At 41.4% G+C, this 21,053-nt stretch overlaps 1 protein-coding gene across 1 annotated transcript in view; it reads left to right on the top strand.

Annotated features, from left to right (window-relative positions):
• The first annotated feature begins 6,652 nt into the window (after positions 1 to 6,652).
• Positions 6,653 to 21,053, top strand: part of pth2ra (parathyroid hormone 2 receptor a) — a 40,692-nt gene continuing 26,291 nt past the window's right edge. The window contains exons 1-5 of the mRNA XM_070976149.1: positions 6,653 to 6,748; positions 12,743 to 12,848; positions 15,183 to 15,293; positions 15,873 to 15,994; positions 17,238 to 17,335. Coding sequence (XP_070832250.1) covers positions 6,662 to 6,748; positions 12,743 to 12,848; positions 15,183 to 15,293; positions 15,873 to 15,994; positions 17,238 to 17,335 — 524 coding nt within the window. The 5' untranslated portion in view covers positions 6,653 to 6,661. The remainder of the gene's footprint in view (positions 6,749 to 12,742; positions 12,849 to 15,182; positions 15,294 to 15,872; positions 15,995 to 17,237; positions 17,336 to 21,053) is intronic.

Genomic DNA, 21,053 nt, shown 5'->3' on the forward strand with positions numbered 1-21,053 from the left:
CAAGGAGACACACCAGGAGAGACAGGGAAGCAGGATCCTAACAGCTGCCCCCCGCTGCTCCCTCTCCTGGGCTTTGTCCAATACAATACACACCTGAAAGCAAAGCAGCTGAATTATGTTTCATTTAAAGGCCCAGAAATCAAGCAGGTACTCTGGTAGTCTCTACCGTCACTACATGCACAAGAGCAGAGCCAAAGTGAGCTCTCATCCACCTGAAACAGCGAGCTGTGGTAACAGTCCAGAGCTTCACCAGCTTCAGTGTAATGCTGAATGTCTTGGTGCACACACAGATCTTTATGCTGCATTGTTCATTAACTATTATAGCATCTTTTGCTGGGAGTGACAGGATATCAGATGTGTGGCGTGACGTTTGTTTTCTGAGCTAAACACCACCAGGACTGTCTCACCTCTATGCTACTTTTAAACTTTCTGTTCAGCTGCTTTTGGGGCAACAGTGTCGATCGACAATGCACTCCGATATCTGACAACCTTGATGTGCATGTCAATATTTTCAACTTATTTCTGCTGTTTTTTTTTCCACTCTAGATGTACAAAACAAACAAGCTATATTGAATGGGGCCACAGCTACAGTCAGAGTGAGTCATGAATGCTTTCTTTCAGCCTCTCCTCTGTCACCTCTGCAGGGAGGCATGTCACAGCGTGCAGAGATGACTGGCAAGACTGACTGACTTTTGTCTTTATACAGTGCTGATTAAGCTATTGATTCCCAAAGAAGAAAGAACGCACTTTGTGGTGCATGCATAACTCCAAAGGCTCAGTGATAAAGCATGAATTTGCAGTACTCTGGAACTAAATACAAGCAATAAATGGCAGCGTTCAGCGCTCATCGGACTGGACGCCTTTTGTCCTCATGCAAACAGTGAGGTCCACTGGCTCGCAATCATTTCCATAATGTCAACAGTGTCATTCTGTTGAACAAAATGTTCAGTGAGACTCGTTTGAATATGACTACATTCAGCTCTCTAATTAAGTCCCATATTGGAAAGACGCAACAGTCAAGTGTTTTTCATTTTAAGAGAGGAGGGAGGTTTATTTATTTTAATTTGAGCTACTTTACATCCTGTTTGGTAGTTTGATCTGCGATAATGCATCACACTTTATGCTTTGCATGTAGAAACTGAATCTGCAAAGTGACCGCAAACTGATTTCGAATAAATGTTTAAAGACAACGTACTGTAGTCACCTCTGAAACGCTGTGATATAGAAGTATTCTGTAGCACTGAATGGAAAGATGTTGCAGTATGTCTCATTGTGACTTTGGAGAAGCTTCGCTTGATCCGCTTAATTTTGAATAACAATAAAATAAAATACCTTCATCAGATGTAAGAATGATGAATCCTTTCGAAGGCAGTCTCTGTGCAGTTTGTGTTATGTTACATACAAGACTATATTCCTATATATATATAGTATATATATATATGTGTGTTCCTCCCCCACGCCATGCGGCTCTTAAACTCCACTCGGGGGGGAAACGTTAAACATTAATGTCAACGTTCCTCAATGTCCTGAATGAAATCTGTGCAACCCTCTGTTGCACCTTAACTTGCATTCTGTTTGCACTGGACATTTTTACTTTTAATTCTGTTGCACTGGTAAAATGTTTTGCATACTATTCTTCATAACACTCCAGGATGAAAATTGCATTTGTGCTTATGATGTTGTTGCCATCTGCATCTGTGAGTCCCAGAGTTTGACAACACAATGAACAAAATCATATATTATTTCTGAAAAAGAGCAGAAAGCACAAGGAAATGATTCTTAAAATGTGGCACAGAATTTCATTTTCTCATTGGCAGTTATGAAACAATCTGGCTTCAGTGTCATTATCTCCTAAAGCAGAGTAATAACTCTGAGTTTAGTGTATCTGACGTGACAATATGGTTTCCCTTCTGCTCTCATAACGAATATTTTGTTTTGTAAGTGAAGGTCAATGATGATTTTTTACGTAACTTACACACGGGAGATGAAATTCTTTGAGTATCTCTGTGTCTGTTTCTCGCAAGGACAAGAGCCAACAATCTGCAAAAAGGAGAATTTCAATTTCTTTCCCATGTTAGGAGACTAAAGCCACTTTTTATAGCGCGTACCACAGCGTTTAAAGCGTCAGAATAAAAAAAGATTTTCAACAGATGAGAATGAATGGAAGGGTGCTCATGAGTGGCTAATTTCTATCATCACAACATCATTAATGTCCATACCGGGCTTACACTGTGTCTCAGTCAGCTCCTCTTTCATCTCAGACATGCAGGAGTGAAGCAGACACACTCTCTCGCTGTCTGTCAGGTTTGAGTACTAATTCAACAGAGGCAAAAAGGGCGTTTGCTGACGAGCTGTTCAGTGATATTTACACCCAGTGTGGGCTCAGGCTGTCTGACGGGAACCAGCTGCATGCAGTTGTGATGAATTTACGGTGAAACTGTTTAAAATCCTGGTTAAAATTAGAACTGTATATTATTTGACTCAGCCTCTTAAATGCCTCTTTAACCCATTGGATCTTAAAAAAGAGACAGATGAGGGGTACGTCTACCTGCTCCGATAACGAGGGTGATGAAGGTGTTGAAGGAGGCGAGTAGTCCTCTGTGATTGAAAGGAAGCTAGCATCCAACTCTATCACTGTTTGTTAAGATACACCCAGTTTTCAATGCCCAGATCAAATTCCTCCCAATACAATGTCCTGTCTATCCCGTTTCACCTGAAAATGCTTCACAATACAGAAGATGCATACTTGTAAAAAATAGCTTGATCTGGACTTTATAGAATAACTACTGCACCCTTGTAATAAAAACACACACGGATATACAAACGATTTAACCATTTAGAGGCTATGTGGCTCTGCATCGCATTTTCTCCAGAGGAAGAAGGGGCCTGGCACATTTTCTCCCCTGGAGGGGCATTCAAGAGCACCCTAACCCTAACATTTAATCATGTTCTATCTGCCGTAAGGGCATCCATGAGGGCACTTTTACACCACAGCTTTCAGTGCACCAGGGGGCGCCCTTCCAGCTGCACCACCCAATTCTATTTCTAAGTTTTCCTCTCAGAACTTTTAAATGCAAGGCAGTAAACAGACACTTTGTTTGGTTTTGACATTTAATTTACTGCAAGAAAAAACATGCCTACAAGCACGCTTTTGATTTTCATTTGCAGGAGACTCCACAGGGGAGATATAAGCCACTTTATTTACAATTTAAGTAATGTCTCCAAGCAAGCAAGGTACAAACTTTCAGTGTATTTCTGTTTATTACCTCACTAGACAGATGCTGTGTAAACATTCTGAATTATAACTTTCCAAAAACAAGCTGTCTTGTGGCACAACGTTCCCCAGATAACATGCAGGTTGAGCGAAGGCAGTGACAGCTTGGGAAACACAATCGATCCAGTGACGTGCAATTAATGCTAACAGTCACATTTTTACATATAAATTTCACCTCAAAGACGCAATATATGATATCCATTCAAAGTAGTGGGGAGCCACGTCATTTCTGCTTAACGTCTGATTAGAAACACCGTCTTCTGATTTTAAAAGTCGTAAGTAAGTAAGTAAGTAAGTTGTACTTCCTGTTCAGCTCCACTGAGCAAACTGTGAGCCACACAATTGCAATGGCTCCTATAGGAGCCAGAACTTGAAGAGAAAAGGGAGCGAGACAAAGAGCCAGCAGGAGAGCACGACAAAACACATGAAAATTCAAGACGAGCTCTCAGCACCTTTACAGAACCAAACACCACAGCAGCTTTGCGAAGCTATAATGATAGAATAATGTGAAGTGCACTCACACAAACAAGCCAAAGCATTAAAAATCCCATCATGTTCAAGCCTGATTATAACTGACTCACATGAGTCATGTGTGCCCTTCTTTGCACTGGTGACAGTCAGAAACATCGACATTGTGTTACTCAGATCTCCAACATGGAAAGCAAGGTCGGAAAAATCAGAGCGAAGCAAATATACAGAAGGTTAAAGACCTTTAACATCACGTTCAGCACAATGCTGATGGTTGATTGAGAATGACAGCCAGCTCTGGAAACATATTGTCTACATATCCTATAAATCTGGAAGCTGATAATGGCCCTTTTTTTTTTTTTACACTGCATAAGTGATTCCAGAGATTTTTGTAACTGTCTGATGGAAGCAAGCAGCTAACAGCAGCACAGTTTTGAGTCTGAACTTAGGGAGTTTTAAAGAGGCCTTGAGTTTCTATATCAAGGGTTAAACACAGGGATTCATACTGGATTCTGAACACTTTAAGTGTTATTGGGGCAGATGGTTTGAACGCGCCCAGGCCATCGCTTCAGCTCTGTCAGGAGGCCTTTGTGGGATGCTGAAGAGAACTCTTGAAAATACTAGTGGGCGACCTTTTCCACTAATTGAGCAGGAGAAAAATAAGCTCTTGGTTATAAAATGATACAATAATCATAGCCTATTCAAGTAGTTTTTCATGCTCCCCTGATCTCTCTATTTCTGCAGAAATACATTAAGAAAATAGTTGCCTTTTTTCTCTCTTTTTCGCTGTCCTTCCTGCCTATAGTTGTAACATTGAAACGTGGTTTATTTTACTCCCATTATACAAACACAAATGCCAGTTGGACAGCTGCGTGCCAGCAACAGTTACCGTCTGAGAACAGGTAAGTGTACACAGTGTGATGTTTGTGGTGTATGTGCTAAACAGATAAGCTCATTGATGAGTCACCATAGGCTCAGTCAGTGTGTGCATCGTACCACAGGCTGACAGACACAATAAGAGATTCATCCTCAACAGTGACAGGCTTTTGAAAGAAGAGGTGACCAGGGGCTGTTATTCACACAGAATTCAAGTTGGCAAAGCATGACAATAATTTGCGCTGGTAAGCGAGGTGCCATCTGCTCTGATGCCTTCTTAAATAGCAGCCTGATTCAAGAGCAAATGTAATACTGTGTGTGTGAGAGAGAGACAAAGCTGGCAGGCTTGCCTCAGCAGCTTCAATGGTCGCCTCCTGCCTTGTCAACACCATGGACAGAAACTTCAACAACATGCTGCTCAATTGCAGGTTGAACAGCATGTTGTGAAAAGCTGGATCAAAGCATTTAAGTTGACTGATTCGAAAAAAACCTTTCATTATGTTGGTGGGGCTCCATTAATTTCTTGTAAATGGCCAATTGAACTAATAGCTGACATGTGCTTCAATGAAACCATTATCCTCCTTTTTATTTCAACCTTCAAAAATACCAAATGAAACAGAAATCAGCACGCTTGAAGCACGTCAGACATATCAAATATGGCTAAAGATGGGTGTGCTCTCAGCTTGATCCAAATCAAATAGGGACAACTTGTTCTTTAGGCTAAACAGTGGAAAGACAGAGCAGACTGAGGTCATTGCTGGTCCTGATTAAGTATTCTACAAATCGTCTTTGCACATGCATTGTTAGTAAAATGAGGCTCCTCCTCTGCTTCCAATTTCTTATTGAACAAATGTCGAGTCTTCTGGACAAGTTGACATTTTTAACCGCTTTAACGTTATTAATGTGTTTAGCTCTGTGTTTTTAAAGCAGCTACAATCACTATTCTGCATTCACAATGAACGACATGAACGCTGCATGTGAAAGGTCAGTCATGTGTTCGTGGTGAACCCCGCTCCATCCTCGCTTGTAAACGAGGATGCCCTTTTCATACCCACGATGCTCTCACCTGTTACCCATGAACCTGTTTACCTGTGGAATGATCCAAACAGGTGTTTTTGGAGCGTTCCACATCTTTCCCAGTCTTTTGTTGCTCCTGTCCCAACATGTTTGAAACGTGTTGCGCATAAGCGAGTCTGACAATCCACTCATCATTAATCTTAAATATTAGTTTTTTTTGGCATTTTATTGTCAAAATTCATGTCCCTTGAGTAATGACGATGTTGCGGGATCAAACTCATAAATATATATTGGATATCACTTGTAGTAATATTTAGCTAAGCTGGATTGAAAAAGAAGACGTCGGTGCGTCAAAGGCACAGAAGCCAGAATTAATTCATGACGCGCGGGTATTGATAGGTGCCCAGTCCCCTTTGACAAGGGCGCGCGCCATGAATGAATGAATGAATGAATGAATGAATTAATAAACGTGCTAGGGGAGAGACTGTCTTAATCCCATATCACATGGTGGCGTCTATAGAGCACGCGGAGGCAGCTTTTACGCACCGTCCAACTCTGCGACAGAGTGCGCACAGGCTGAGCGGATTTATTACAGTTTACGTTACATTTCATTGTGGCACTCGTGACACGTGAAGCTCACTTTCCCTCCCCTCGCGCCCTGAGCTGTTGGATGTTTCCACTGCGAAACTCATCACAGACTAACAGGGATCTCTGCCGGCGTGCGTCGGGGACTCTCCCTCTGCGGAGGCAGCGATGACACGGTCCTCATTTCTGAGGAGTCATTTCTGAAAAGCTCTCCGGGCGCACGAGAGCAGGACCTGGATGGGAAAACCACGTGGAATGTGTGATCTGATGAATCCGACCGCCGCGTCTTTCCCACAGCTCAGTTTTGGATCACAACTGGAAACTTTTCAACGATGTGAAGCTCTTAATCCATGATGCGCCGACAAGAGAGGAGATGTTCATGTCGAGCGCGAGGCTTCCTGAACTCAGATAATGGATGCTATTAATTTTACGCGGTTGGAGATGAAGGCAGACGGACCAATAATGAACTTGTTTGTGTGGATATCAGCTTTAAACTTTTTCTTATGCTGGACTTTGGTTGACGCACAGGTAAGGACGATTATGCACCAATTTAATAAAACGCTTTGACACTCTTTTCTTCTTCTGAAATCATATTTTTTTAGGCTTTTGTTAAAAAAGACTTAGCCTAATCAAATAATTTTTGGAAGAATCCTATGCAGAAAAGCCAGGAGCCGCAATATGTAGCAACGTGGCTCAGTCAAGTCATAAAGAACACTGAGCTTTCCTCAGTATTACAATGATGCTGACTTCATCTAAAAATGTACAAGCACACAGAAGTGATGACAAACCAGGAACAAACAGTCATATAGTTTATGTATTTTCTGACAGCAGAAACTGGCTGCCTGCACAGTGTGCAGTGTCTCTGCAGCTCTCTGACATCTCACCTGTTGATACCAGGCTGACATGTGTCTCTTTTTCTTGTGCATGTATGGGAACGTGACTTTTCTGGAGCTGTTTGTTCCTGATTTGAGGAGTTGTGTCAAAACCGTGAAGAATTGTCAATTTGTCTCACACTCTGGCCATATTACATGCTTTACAGACCACTTTACAACCTTTCCAGCATCTGATGGAAGCGAATGTGGTATCTAATTAAAAAAATAAATGAAATGATACCTGGTGCCAACCCCTGGAAAGCGTCAAACCTAATCAAATGGTAGAGGTGCTGGTACGTTCCAGGTAGGAATTGGACTCAATATCAGACACGCAGACAGGGAGTAAGGGGAAAAAGGGATTTATTAAATGTGCAGTGAGGAAACTTGTAACTGGGAAGTCCTGGCAACTGCAGGGGAGGCATGAGATTCAGTGGTGGGGAGCAATTCATAGATATGCTGGGGCGCACAGCGCTCAGATGGGGAGAGTACCTGCGTAGAGGGTACGCGGTGGTGGAGGCACAGATGGAGCAAGGTGGTGGTGGTTGAGTGTTGGAGGCTTGAGGCACGTGGAGGCAGAGACACTGGAGCTGGAGATCGGTGCTGGTGAACTCACTGATCCCAAAACAAAGGAAAACCTGGTGACAACTAACAGTTGTAACACCGGTAGCTGGTCAGCAATACAACTAAGCAGCGGAAACAATCTAGCGACGAGTCTTCAGCAGTCCACAGTCTTTATACTGTGCTGATTGTGATGAGTAGGAGCCAGCTCCCAGCCAGCTGGAGAACCACGCCTGGCCTCTGCCAAAAAAGGAAACAGGAAACACACCCTCATGCCTCTCCACAGCACGTAAAACCCAAGTTTTCCAAACCACCGCAGGTGCTTTCCTCTGACGAGATCAGATTCAAATGACTGGTTTTGATTGCTGGCAGTGATTAGCTGCTGCAAGAAGGAAAAGGGCAGGTGAAAGAGTGCAGCATGAAGCAGCGAAACTCTGGCAAGTCAATCAGGAGACGTGCCGAGTTATTCATGACCCCGACCCCTGTGAATGACCCCGAGCTGATCAGAACGGAGTGAAAGCTGCGAAGTGTTTGCTGATGTGTCAGAGCAGGAGGTTATCAGCACCATGGACAGCACCTTCAACAGCAGGACCACTGAGGCTAAGATAAGATAAGATAAGATAAGATAAGATAAGATAAGATAAGATAAGATAAGATAAGATAAGATAATACTTTACTGACGAGGGAGATTTAGTTGTTACAGACAACAAGAATAAAAAGAAGTTGTAGAAAAAGAACAAATAGACGATAAAAAAGGATACAAAATAAAATCAACTTTATATATGTACATTAAGAGTATAAAAATAGGACAATTAAACAAATGTTGTTCCTCTAGGTTTTTTTTTTTTAAGCCCCAAATATCTATTCGTCCAGCATGGGACTGTCTGGTTCTGTACTTTAATGTAACCTAAAAGACCCTCAGTTAATTTTGTTAGTTCCCATATTGATACTTACAGACTGTTGTCTTATTTTTCTAGTAAAGTGAGCTTTTTCCTCATAAACACACTCAATTTCAGTTTCACTTCACCCCTTTCAGTCAGCCTGACATCAGGTTTTCCTTGGTGGAAGGAGGTGCTACAAGCCCAATCCCAAATTAGCTGGGACCCCATGTGAAATGTAAATAAAATTAGCACCAAACTGCTTTGACCGACAAGTGTTCCTGAGTCCTTTATCCAATCATGTGTTCACAAAGTGGTGAACCTCGCTCCATCCTTGCTTGTGAAAGACTGAGCCTTTCCAGGATGCTCCTTTCATACCCAACCATACTCTCACCTGTTACCAATGGACCTGTTTACCTGTGGAACGATCCAAACAGGTGTTTTTGGAGCGTTCCACATCTTTCCCAGTCTTTAGCTGCTCCTGTCCAAACTTGTTTGTGCATAAACGAGTCTGATAATCCATTCATCATTAATCCTAAATATTAGTTTTCTGACATTTTATTGTCACAATTCATGTCCCCTGAGAAATGACGATGTTGCAGGTTCAAACATGTTTCTGCATCAAATTCAGAAAAGATATTTGCAAAAATCAATGATTTTAATGAGGTCAAACATTAAATCTATTGTCTTTGTGCTGTTTTCAGTTGAGCGTTTGTCAAAAAGGACGAGCAAGAGATCACATTGAATGGGCCTGTTGGAATCGTCGAACAAATTGTGATGCTGGGAGCTATTCAGAGGTCTTTCAGACGCGTTGCTGATAAAAGGCTCCCCTCGATCGTGCATGAAACGGAGGTGCCTCAGGAATGGAAACTTCTAAACGGAGTCACGCTTCACTCGTCTCTGAGTGTGATATAATATATGTGGTTTGCAGGCATCTTAATATTTGCATATGTATCGAAAAGAAAGTTTTTCCATCTACATTTTTTGTGAAAAAAGAATATATTACATTACATCTGAATGGAGGGTGTCTTTAATAGTGAAAGGCCAACATGTGAGTTTGACCCCTAACTGACTAAACCATATTTGGCCCTGGTATCACATCAAAATATGCCTCTAATATGTACTGGAGTGCCAACTTCCTTGTGAACTACCTCTTCATATACAATGTAGAGGAAGTGAAGTGAAGTTGACTTTTTCAGAGTGACCACTGGCCTTCTTCAGTATCTTTAACATATTCAGGCATAAGTCCAATTAGTTAGTTCAAGCTTTCCTCCCAAAACAGCTGCAGTCTTAATGGAAGCAGGGAGACATTATTGAAAGTAATTTACCGTAATAAAAACAACTGGGAAATTACACTTCGGTAAACACCATCTTCCATCAAGCATGTACAACTTGACAATGGTGACAAAGTCTGGAAAAGACATTCAGTATGCCTGATTCGTCTGCTTAATGGTCTGTCAGGAATTTCATTTTAAATGGTTCTGTGAACTTGACAGACCTACAGGTTATGAGGCAGCATCATTTATTCACATTTTCAGTGCACATGTGGTTTTGAAATAACCAGAATAAATGCTGGGTCTGGTGAAAACATGGTGAACATTATATCTGTTAAACATCAGCATATTACCTTGATCAGTGTTGGAGTGCAGCCTCACAGATGAGCTAACACTGTATGAATTTAAAAATAGCACAGCAGTATTCATCATGTTTCAGTCAGTTTAAAAATGTTTTTGATTTAGAAACGCTCCAGTTTTCACCTTTCATTGGCTCTCAGGGCTGATGTCAGTGCTATGGCATTTCTTACGCTGAGGTTTCCATGACGCAGTCACTGTGGGAATAGGTTTAGGAAACATAAATGAATCATGAGCTGAGTTTATTATATTGGCCGTGTCCTTTATGAGACCCTGAGAGCTTGGTTTTACAGCTGCAGGTTGCATCCTGTGCCCTCACATTATAGGATGCCGTTCTTAATGGAAGTTCAGGAACGGGGAAATGCCAGGAAGGTGTAGAGCGACCTGTTCTGGCTTTGACTATATCCAACTTAAACTGAGCCTTGACTGTTAGGCTGAAAGTACCCGGTGCTGACTGAGGCTGTCCTCTCCCAGGCATGATGACCACCTATCGTTCTTCAAACTGGCTTCATCAGCCCTCCTTCGTGCTCTTTCCTCCTCAGTTGCGCAGCTTGTGAGCAGTCTTCATTTACGCAGGTGTTTGGGCCTTTTAATTTCTTGGAAGGAGAAGGGACACTCAGTTTGCCTTCAAAGATTTTAGACATTATTCCTTGGCTTTCCCCCTCCTGGCACCGGACAATCCTCTGGGCATACTCAGCATCAGTATTTGTACCATCCAGTCTCAGGTTGCTTGAGAGCTCTTGTTTAACCTTCTCTTTCGATTCTTCCAGTTCTCTTTTTCCTCATCTGCAGTGCCATCAATCAAAATGTTTGTCCTCGTGTTCATTCCATCCATTAGCTGCTTCAACATCTTTGTGTTGTTTTCAAAAGCCAAAAGTTTCAGTCTCGTTATGTCCCATTCTCATCTCATCCTTAAGTGGATTGCAAGCTGGTCCTCAGCTCTTGTAACAACAATAACAACATCCAGCCTTTTGTCAGTCCCGTCCACGATCAGCAGAACAAAGCATTTGAAGAGATGCTGCTGCTGAGGTAGCATCACTTTGCAGAACTCTCTCTGCTGTTCCAGTAAATTGAAGAGTGCACTCATTGTAACCACTGACTCATCCTCTAAAGGGGTTTCTTTTGCATGTTTAGGAGGCATAACCTCTTTTACCAAGATTTACCACGAGTTGATAGATAGAGATGTTGATATCCTGTCAGATCTCTCCATCAGCGGCCTTGTAGACCCAGAAGTCCCTCAACCGCGTGGGCAGCTACAAACTCAATAGTTGATGTAATATTTTCCCCAATGTTAAGAGAAACATTCACTTTCCTGAATTGTCACAGCTGCAGTGACACAGTTCTGGGCACACACTGATTAAAAGTCAAACATTATAATTTACCAAGTAATATTCCTAAATTTTAAAAGTGGGTTGTTTGAATGGAGGTTATGGCTCCCACTGAATCACAGAGTTTCACGTAGAGCTGCACAGACAGCTCTGTATTCTGTCAGAGTTGAATGTAAAATGAGGTAAAACGGATCCCACCTTTCCTTCACTCCCTTGTCAGCTATCTGCCAGCTGGTTGGACAGATGGAGGTGTTTTGGACACAGATGCTCCTCCCAAGCAATATCACGGCAGTTCACACTTGTAAAGTGACACTAACTGACTGCACAGCGACAGAAGGTCACATGACATGTGAACAAACAAAGCTGAAGACAGCCCACCAAGTGACGAAGACTCTCGGATGTGTGGAAACAATGTCTTTGAGAGTAGAACAGCAGGTCCATCTACCTTTGACTGCATTCGTCTGCTGTAGAGATCGACTACACTACAACTCTGATTCCAAATCATACCTAATCATGATACTGTCACCTGTTACCAATGAGTCTGTTTACCTGTGGAGCGTTCCAAACAGGTGTTTTTGGAGCATTCCACATCTTTTCCAGTCTTTAGTTGCTCCTGTCCAAACTTGTTTGAAATGTGTTGTTGCATCAAATAATCAGCAGATATTTACAAAAATCAATGCAGTTGATGAGGTAACACATTCAATATATCCTCTTTGTGCTGTTTTCAGTCGAGTATGTGTCAAAAAGTAAGTAAGTAAGTAATAAAAACTAAAAAGTGTCTTTGGCTCGATGATTTTAATCTCAATGAGGCTTTACTTGGCTAAATAAAGGATATATATAAGAATACTGCAATCCAATTATGATATCAGAAAAAAAAAAACAGTAAAAAAAAGAACAAGATTCAAGCAGAAAAGTGTAAACGTGTTTGTCTATAAAGTCTGTAGCTACACTAGCACAAACCAGCAGCACGACCACAAACCGCAGTGCCTTGAATGTTAAGAGTAAAACAATGAAAAATGTGAAGTATGAACACATGAATAATCCTCTGTAATGCTTGAAATACACAGGATTGTATATATAAGTCTGAATTCCACAATAACATGAAATAAAAATGTTATTTCTCCCTGTTTTGACGTGATGACTTGAGCAGATGGCGTGTCAGGATGTCCCAAATGCGGCTGAAAAGCCAAAGGCAGCGGGTGACTTCCCCACAAACACTGGCCACGGATCTGATCTTGTTTGTCGTGCTCCACAGATGGGGGTTGATGGTCCTCTGTCGGCTCAGGAGCAGATGTACATCCTTTATGAAGTCAAACTGCAGTGCTACCAGAACCTCTCCAACTCTGATCCAGGGGCCACAGGTACGAAACGTGCACTGACGTGAGCAGCAGTGCCGCCGGCGTCCTGTGTGCTGAAGAAATATTTGCACATCTGAAGCCCGACAGGCCTACGCTGCCTTGTTAGGATCGATAAGCTATTAGTCAGTGTTGGGAAAGTTCACTTTCTACATGAACTAGTTCAAAGTTCAGTTCACAAATTTTAAAATGATCAGTTCATAATTCAACATTTTGAATTAAGTTCACAAATTAAGTTCCAAAAATGTTCATAGTTCTTTTTTCCATATGTTGCTGCGAGCTATTATTTTTCAAAATTATTGCCACAGCCCATATAGAACCACAGACAGCAATGATTTTATCAGTGTTAACACTAACTATGTGTCAGATTTCATCTTTCATCCCACCAGGGTTTACATTAGCATTGAGGGGGCAGCATTTCCCTGCTGTTGCTTTAACGCTTTGTTACTGTCCATTCAGTCCACACTAGCAGCAGCTGCAGCTTTCACCCCATGTGACTGAAGTGCGGATTTTCTTGCAAAGTTTGCACAGAAATGTAAGATTTTCCCCATCCTCACCGACCTTGTCCTAAAACTCGTTTAAATGATCACACGACGCCTCCTTGCTGCTTTTTGTTTTGATGACGCGTGCGGCGGTGCGACACTGATGGCCGGTGTTGCCAAATTGGGTGTTTTTTCGGCTACACATTAAGGCCTGTTTACGGTGTGTTTTAGCCGGGTTTTCAGATTTCTATAGAAATCTGGCTCCCTGAGAGCGTGCCGTTCACAGACACCAGAATGAACGAGTTCACAGTAACGTTCATCAGGCAGTAATACATACGTTCAGTTCACGTTCGCCGAGTTCATGAACTATCGTTCAGTGAACACGGTCAGGCACACATTTAGTGGACATTACTGGAAGTGTGATATGGCCGGCCACAAGAACACTGAGCTTGAAATAATATTAGATTTTAAACTTTGAATAGAAGCATAGAATTATCACAGAAGTTGAACAATTTGCACTTTCAAATAAAGCCTTTTGGACTGATTAATACTTACAATTTTGGATGAATGTTCAGCGCTGATGTCAGATGAACTATTGACTTGACTGAAAGAGCAAAATGTGCATATATAATATAAGAGTGTTGTCATTCTGTGGCTGGAGCAGAGAGGAGTCAGCAGAGGTGGTTTTTGACAACATACATGTTTTCTGTTAATAGCTTTTGGCAAAAAGAAACGTTTGCTCCTAAAAAAAAATCAATCTGAAAAGCTTTGTTTGAAGATTTCATTACGTTTCGTGCTTGTGTTTAAGCACTCAGTTGATTTGAAGACTGAAAACAGTCAATCTTAAACTTTCTCACATCCAATAAATGCACTTAAACGTTTGTAGTTTGCAGAGCTAATTTTGGAGAAAATTGGGTTCTGGGGATATTTAAGCATATTTCAGGGAGGCTCACACCAGCGCCAACGCAAGCTGTTTTTTTCCTAATTAAGACTATTATAAAGTCGTGATTTGGTCATTAATACTGCAGAAATCCTTCCTCTCAGCTTTCAGACCCTGTGGTTTGTAAGCCTACACATAAAATTGCAACCACAGGAGCTAATATTTCTCGATAACTACAGGTAAAATCTTCTCTTTTCTGTCATTTCTATCGACCAACACCAACACCGAATTATAGTCATCATCTCATGTGGACAGAAGTGGGATGAACCCAGCCTGGTTAGTCAGTTTTGTCTCATCAGGATAATCTCTGTTCTGTTGCCCCCTCCTCTCCACAATCACATATTGTATTTCATAATTTAATTGACCTGATTGAGAGTTTTCAGATTCTGTAATCAGACAGCAGTGAGTATACTGATTTAATTGCCAACTGAGCAGCAGCATCAAGCTGCTCACATCTATTCATTGGAGCAGAAAACTTGTCCCTCCTGGAATAATTTAATGATTCAAACAGTTTTAATAAGCTGTGAGTGAAGTGACTGCAGGAAAGAAAAGTTATTATGGCTTCTGAAACCTGTGGTGGAGGGAGAATTCAGATTTTTAACTGAGTACTCATACTGTAACATTTCTCTGTTGCAAGTAAAAGTACTGCATATGAAAGTTTTACCTGAGTAAAGAAAGTATCGTTAAATAATTATTGCTCATGCAGGCTTTTCTGTTGTATCTAATTTTTAACCATTTGGGTATAGGACTGCAACTACTTGATTATTTTCTCCATTAATGAATTGATTGTTTATACAATTTGAATTTGAATAGATTATCAAATCAAAATACAGAGCAACAATAGAGAAGCTTCAAACTCAGCAGATATGTGTGTGACAGTATGTGCGTGTTGACTAACTCTTCCTCTTCTCACTGTAGATGAGACGTGTCCTCCAGACTGGGACGGTCTTATTTGTTGGCCCCATGGCTCCCCCGGTCTGGTCACCAAGGTCCCCTGCCCTTCTTACATCTACGACTTCAATCACAAAGGTTAACAACACTGAGAGCTAGAAGACTGCAAGGATCATTAAATGTAGAGAGACATTCAGAGAGTTTGTGTGCTTTTTAAAGAATTTTCTGTTTTGCTCTCTCACACTGTTCGGGATGATTAGACTGGTGCTCCGGGTGAAAATATGTTGTTGAATTACGTGAGGTCACTAATAACAATAACATTATTTCTCCTAACAGTATGATGGCTCTGCTCTGTTCAAGTGTCCCAGTAAAAGTCATGACAGTGTTACACTGAGCCAGCATGAACAATAGCAGATGAATGGGATTCAACCATCATTCTTTTTATAATTTATATCTTTTCTTACTCTGATGCATCAAAATATGCGATATATCTGTGAAAATATAGATGAAAAAGGTCAAAGAGATACCAATCAATATCAATTCTGAGTCCTCATGAGCCAAAATGATTAGATTCACATGCAGGAGAGTATGAGACCTTTTATATACCAAGGCTTTAATAAGTTGGCAGATTCTCCTGCATGAAATGCTCAGCAATAAACAGATTTTTTTTTTAAGTGTTGTAAATATCCAAAATTGTGTAAAAGTATGTTTTTGCAGGACACGCTTACAGGAAGTGTGACGTCAACGGTTCCTGGGTGTTTGTGGACCGCTGGAACAAAACCTGGACCAACTACTCAGAGTGTCTGCGCTTCCTTCAGCCCAATGACGAGGACGGGAGAGTGAGTATGCAGCAGCAGCTCATTTAGTTAACTAGCTATTCCAATGTTATTCACATGCACGCTTGGACATGGATTGTTAGCATATGTAGCGCTCAAAGCTATAGATCCAGTTGGGCAAGCTAATGTGGAGGCTGGACGTGAGCAGCCCGAGATGCTCAAATTAAATCAAATGTTAGGCGGCTGTGGGCTTCTTCTTATGTCACGACTCATTATGCAAAGTTTGTTGGTGGCACAGAGGTTCAAATTCACATCTCATCACACGATGGTGCGACAAATGAGCAGCTCTCACCATCCTCTAAAACAGTAGCTTCCACCTTGTTTTGCTTGTTATGCTTTAATATGAAACAATGTCAGCTTTTGGCAGCTCGTCACAGGCTGCATGTCTGTGAATTATTGGCAGTTCGTTTAAAGAGTGGCCTTCACTTCTTTCCATTTCTGCAGCCTAGAGGAGTTCAGACCACACAGTATTATACAGGATCACCATTTGAGAAAAGTCGTAGATGTAATTATGTGCAGCAGGATTGTGTTTCTTCTTCTTCTTTCATCTGTAATCACCTCCCAGTATCTAGCATTTATCCTGCATCCTCCTGGGAACCACTGCCCTGAGGAAATGTGCTCTTTTTCCTCATGCAGTACTTAGCAGACAATTACTAAAGACACAAAATAAAATGTTCATTCATTTAGTTTCTTTTGAAATTCAACCCCTTCATGAACTGTATCACCTGATGGACTTTTTGCCATCTACTCTGTGAAATGAAAAGAAACCAGGGATGGAGCTGGGGCCATCTTTTGTTCACAGTATCAGCTGAATCTTCTGGCTCCTTTGAGTCTGACCACTGCTTGAATAGATGACATTATCTGTTCAGACAAACAGGTGCTTTGGTCCTGACGTTGCCTCCACTTTGTAAGCATTCGCAAAGCCCTTTATCGGCCACAGATTAAGGATTTAAGCCTGACACATACATGCTAATACTTTATAAATCTAGTGTCTGTGAACTTCAGACAAAACACACACAGGAAGAGCTCAAGGAATAGGTTACAGCTCCATCCTTTAACATGTGGAGACTAGCAGCATTGTCATCAGTTTCTGCTTTAGTATTCAGTGCACCTGCTACTCCCATCTTCTCCTGTCAATATGCAAATGCAAGACAAGACCCCCAAAACATCAGTGGTGAAGGCTTTGAAGGTTATCTTGCTACACCTTAAAGAATGAACTGAATAGCGAATATTTCTGTGTTCACAGCAAGATTTCTTTGAGCGGCTGTACGTCATGTATACCATCGGGTACGCTGTGTCCTTCAGCTCTCTGCTGGTGGCCATCTTCATCATTGGATACTTCAGGTACTGTCGTATTTCCTAACACTTAAGCGATGTGCTGTTTCCTCTGATTATACTATAAAGATAGAAACATCAGGAGGTGGTCCTCTTCCCTGTCTGCATCTTCTCACCTTATCGTGCATCCTGTGAAGTAGAAAAACACCAACATTCAATGCCTGACAGCAGCACACTTTTCATGTTATCCAGCTGATTTTGAAAAGTGTCCAAACCAACAGCAACTGCATTTTTCATTGTGACACTGGCACCATGTTGTGAAACGTGCGTCTCTTCAGCCTGTATGTGTGTCCTGCTGTCTTCCAACCTTCTTTTGTCCTGTTCTGCGTTCCCAATGACAAAATTGCAAAATTGAGGATAAGCCATCATGCAAATCATTCGACTGTGGGGTTGCTGGATTTTATGGTAATGGAGGTTTTGCTGCTAAAAAAAGATGATAAAATAAACCCAAAATCCAAACTGTGGACAGTGCTTTGACAGCACCATAGTCAGCTTGAAAAAGAAGCACTGAATCTTTGGATAAATAAAACATTTTGACTCCATTTGCAAATGTTTCTTATTGGAAATTGGTTTGAGTTTGCACACATGGTGTCATTTCCTGTTGTACACAATGGTGCAGTGTATTTAAAGCACTTATAGTTGACAGTGTTGCTATTGATGACGTTATTTATATGATGATGTTGTAAGCTTGCAAATTTAGCAAAATTGATCCCTTCTTACATTTTGTTGATTTCTAATTGTTCTGATTCTTTTTTGTGTCTTTATGAAATAATGTAGAAACACTGTAAAAACACTCTTTACAAATAACTAAAAAAAATCTAGTACTAACAGGGCAACAGGAGCAACAGGGGACCAGAAAGCAGACACCTGAGGCGGAGCTAGAGCTGCTCAGTGGTTTTATTCACACAGTGAGGTACAAAGGCAGTGAAGCAGGCAAGGGTCATAACCGGAGAAGGTAGCCGAAACTGGTGAACAAATCGGATTAGGAGGAAAGAATCAAATCAATAAACCGGCAAAGTCCAAAATAGGAAGGAAAAAGGAACAGGATACAGAAGCCGGAGAGCCAAGCCATGAAGCTCACAGCAACTAGACTTAACAAGATGGCAAGGAACAAAGAAAGTGAGCTGGTATATATAGTGATAAGGGAATGAGATGCAGGTGAGGAGGTGGGCGGGAACGTCCAGGTAACTGCAGTCAGCTCGTGCAGGTGGGTGTGGCTGTCAGGTGGCGGGGAAAGGACAGCTGGAGGTATGAGGAGAAGAGCAGGGGCTGGAGAGAGGGGCCGAGAGGAGCTGAGGTGTGGACTGGTGGTAGACGGGTCTGCAGCGGGTCTGACTTTCATGCACAGACCAGAGTTTGTGCTCTATCACAGACCTTCATGTATTACCTTTAACTGCTGTCTCAAGTTCTCAGAAGCAAGTTGTTTTGCATCACCTTGTAAATTAAAGAAACGGCTATAGGGAATCACACAAATGTTTTTGTCCTTGCAAGGCAACAGTCACATGTTAGCATGTTAGCTGAACACCCCCACTGAATATCAACTAGGTTGAGTGGCAGCAGCTTTATGTTACATGCACAATAATAATCCCACACTGACCTATAATGAAAGATGAATGAATAATGGAACCACGTCCTGCTGCTACAAAAGTCACCACTCTGTCAAGTCTAAGCAGCTAATTAAAGAACTTGTGATTGACAAGACACAACAAAGGGAACATGCAGGAATCAGAGGAGTCAGGAAAAGAAGAAAGGATTTATGGAAAAGTAGCAAGCCACCAAAACAAATGAAACTCATTATTTATAACTGCAAAATCCATTTTTACGCTTTAAAATTGCAGCAGATAATGGGGTCGTGTTCTGATGTTGGCTGGTTACATGACTGGAATTTTCACTGTACTTGCAATTGCTAATATGTATAGTGTATAGGAAAAATATGACTTTAGGGTTGTTAATACATTTAGGACGTTTGGGGAAAAGCATTCATAAAATGGAACAAACAGCTACTAATTCTTTATTTCACTGGTCTGGACTTCTTAATATCTGTAAAATCATTATGATTTTAGAATTTTTCTGGAAACAAATATGTAATTTAATGCTAATTGCAGGCAAAATGGAGGCAAATCATACCCTTCCAGTCGATTAATTCCAATAAATTGCGCGTGTAACCCTGAGATGCTTCCAGTCAGTGCACAGCAGGTCAGATGAGTATTGAATAAAATATGAATTGAAAATAAAGTTTCCTCTCCAGTTGAATAATGAATTAAATGGAGCGTTTCTTTCAAGGAAATACACATTTCCCCTACAGTTAGTCCCAAATTCTGTAGTTTTTTCCAGAAAACTTTGTAATGAATTATAAGGGAATTAATAGAAAATCAAAAACCTAAAATAAATACAGAAAAGCAAAGGAAACAAAGGAACACTGCTTCAGTTTTTCAGAGTTGTGGGTGGAAACTGGAGGCAGAATAACAAAATCCCTCTGAAAAGGATTTGAATGTTACCTTGGATCCAGAGCTCTTGTAATGTGACCAGATTGTGAAAGATTTCAACTTATAAAATCAGATTTAATTTAAATGTATTTTATTCAACTTTTGAGCTGCATTAAACATTTTGCATTTTGTGATGGAGACGATGTCCATTTTTAAATTAAAATGCATTAGAAATTAGGAAATTAAAGTTTGATGTAACTGAACGGATTAAATCCCTTTGCCTGTGCCTGAGAGGAAAACAGAAACAGAAAAGCTTCTCTGTCCAACAAACAGCCTCCGCGGTGAAAAGATCAAAGATAATTTTTAATGTTGTAATTCCATGTGCAAGGCTGCTCTGGGTGTATATGAAATTTTGCAGGTGTAATAATACCATCTGCCCTTCAAAAGCCTTTTGGAAATCCCTGCCCACTCAACTGAAGTGGCCCTGCCTTCATATTCGGAGCCTGGGAGGGAAATACAGGGGGCGAGGAGAGGCTGTTGAATGCATTTCACAACAACGAGTGGTTTTATTGTGGGAAATGGAAGTCGAAAGCTAAGTCAACAGCATCTAACTTCTCAGACAGGAAGGCCCCCATGGTGATCAGAGCTGCATGCTTGAATAGGAAAACTTCAAACAGAGAAAAAATTTAAAGCGCCATCAGGATGCCTCGTGACAAACACAGGCCTTTTCTCTCCTATGCATGTGCCTGGCTTCATTAAGCAGCTTTGATATGTGCACTTCCTGTGCTCTTTCCCCTCTCTCTGCCTCTCTGCAGAGATACTGTCACTGTCAACAATATGCATCGCCCAGGATGAAGCTCTATTCATAAAGCAAACCTTCGCAAAGCACAGCCACCAATCAGCTTATATGCAACTATGGGAAATCCAGGATATCTAATACAACCTAATGAGACCAGTAAAAAGAGATGGACATGCATGCAAAATAAAAACACTCCAATGTAATGCAATGCAATTAATTGATCCCTGATAATCAGTTAACGAGGAACCAATCATATCGTTTTAGTTTCAGTCAGTGCCGAGTGCATTACCTCCTTAAACTCCCTGTCACCATGCCCACCACTGAAGACGATGACATCATGGCTAATTGAACAGATTGGGAGGTCCATCCATCCATCCATCCATCCATCCATCCATCCATCCATGCATCCATCCATTTTCTATACCGCCTATCCCTTTCGGGGTTGCCAGTCGCCAGTCGATCGCAGGGCAACACACAAGACAAAAACCATTCACACTCACAC

The sequence above is a fragment of the Chaetodon trifascialis genome, chromosome 12 (genome assembly GCF_039877785.1).
Source record: "Chaetodon trifascialis isolate fChaTrf1 chromosome 12, fChaTrf1.hap1, whole genome shotgun sequence".
In the NCBI taxonomy this organism is placed as follows: Eukaryota; Metazoa; Chordata; class Actinopteri; order Chaetodontiformes; family Chaetodontidae; genus Chaetodon; species Chaetodon trifascialis.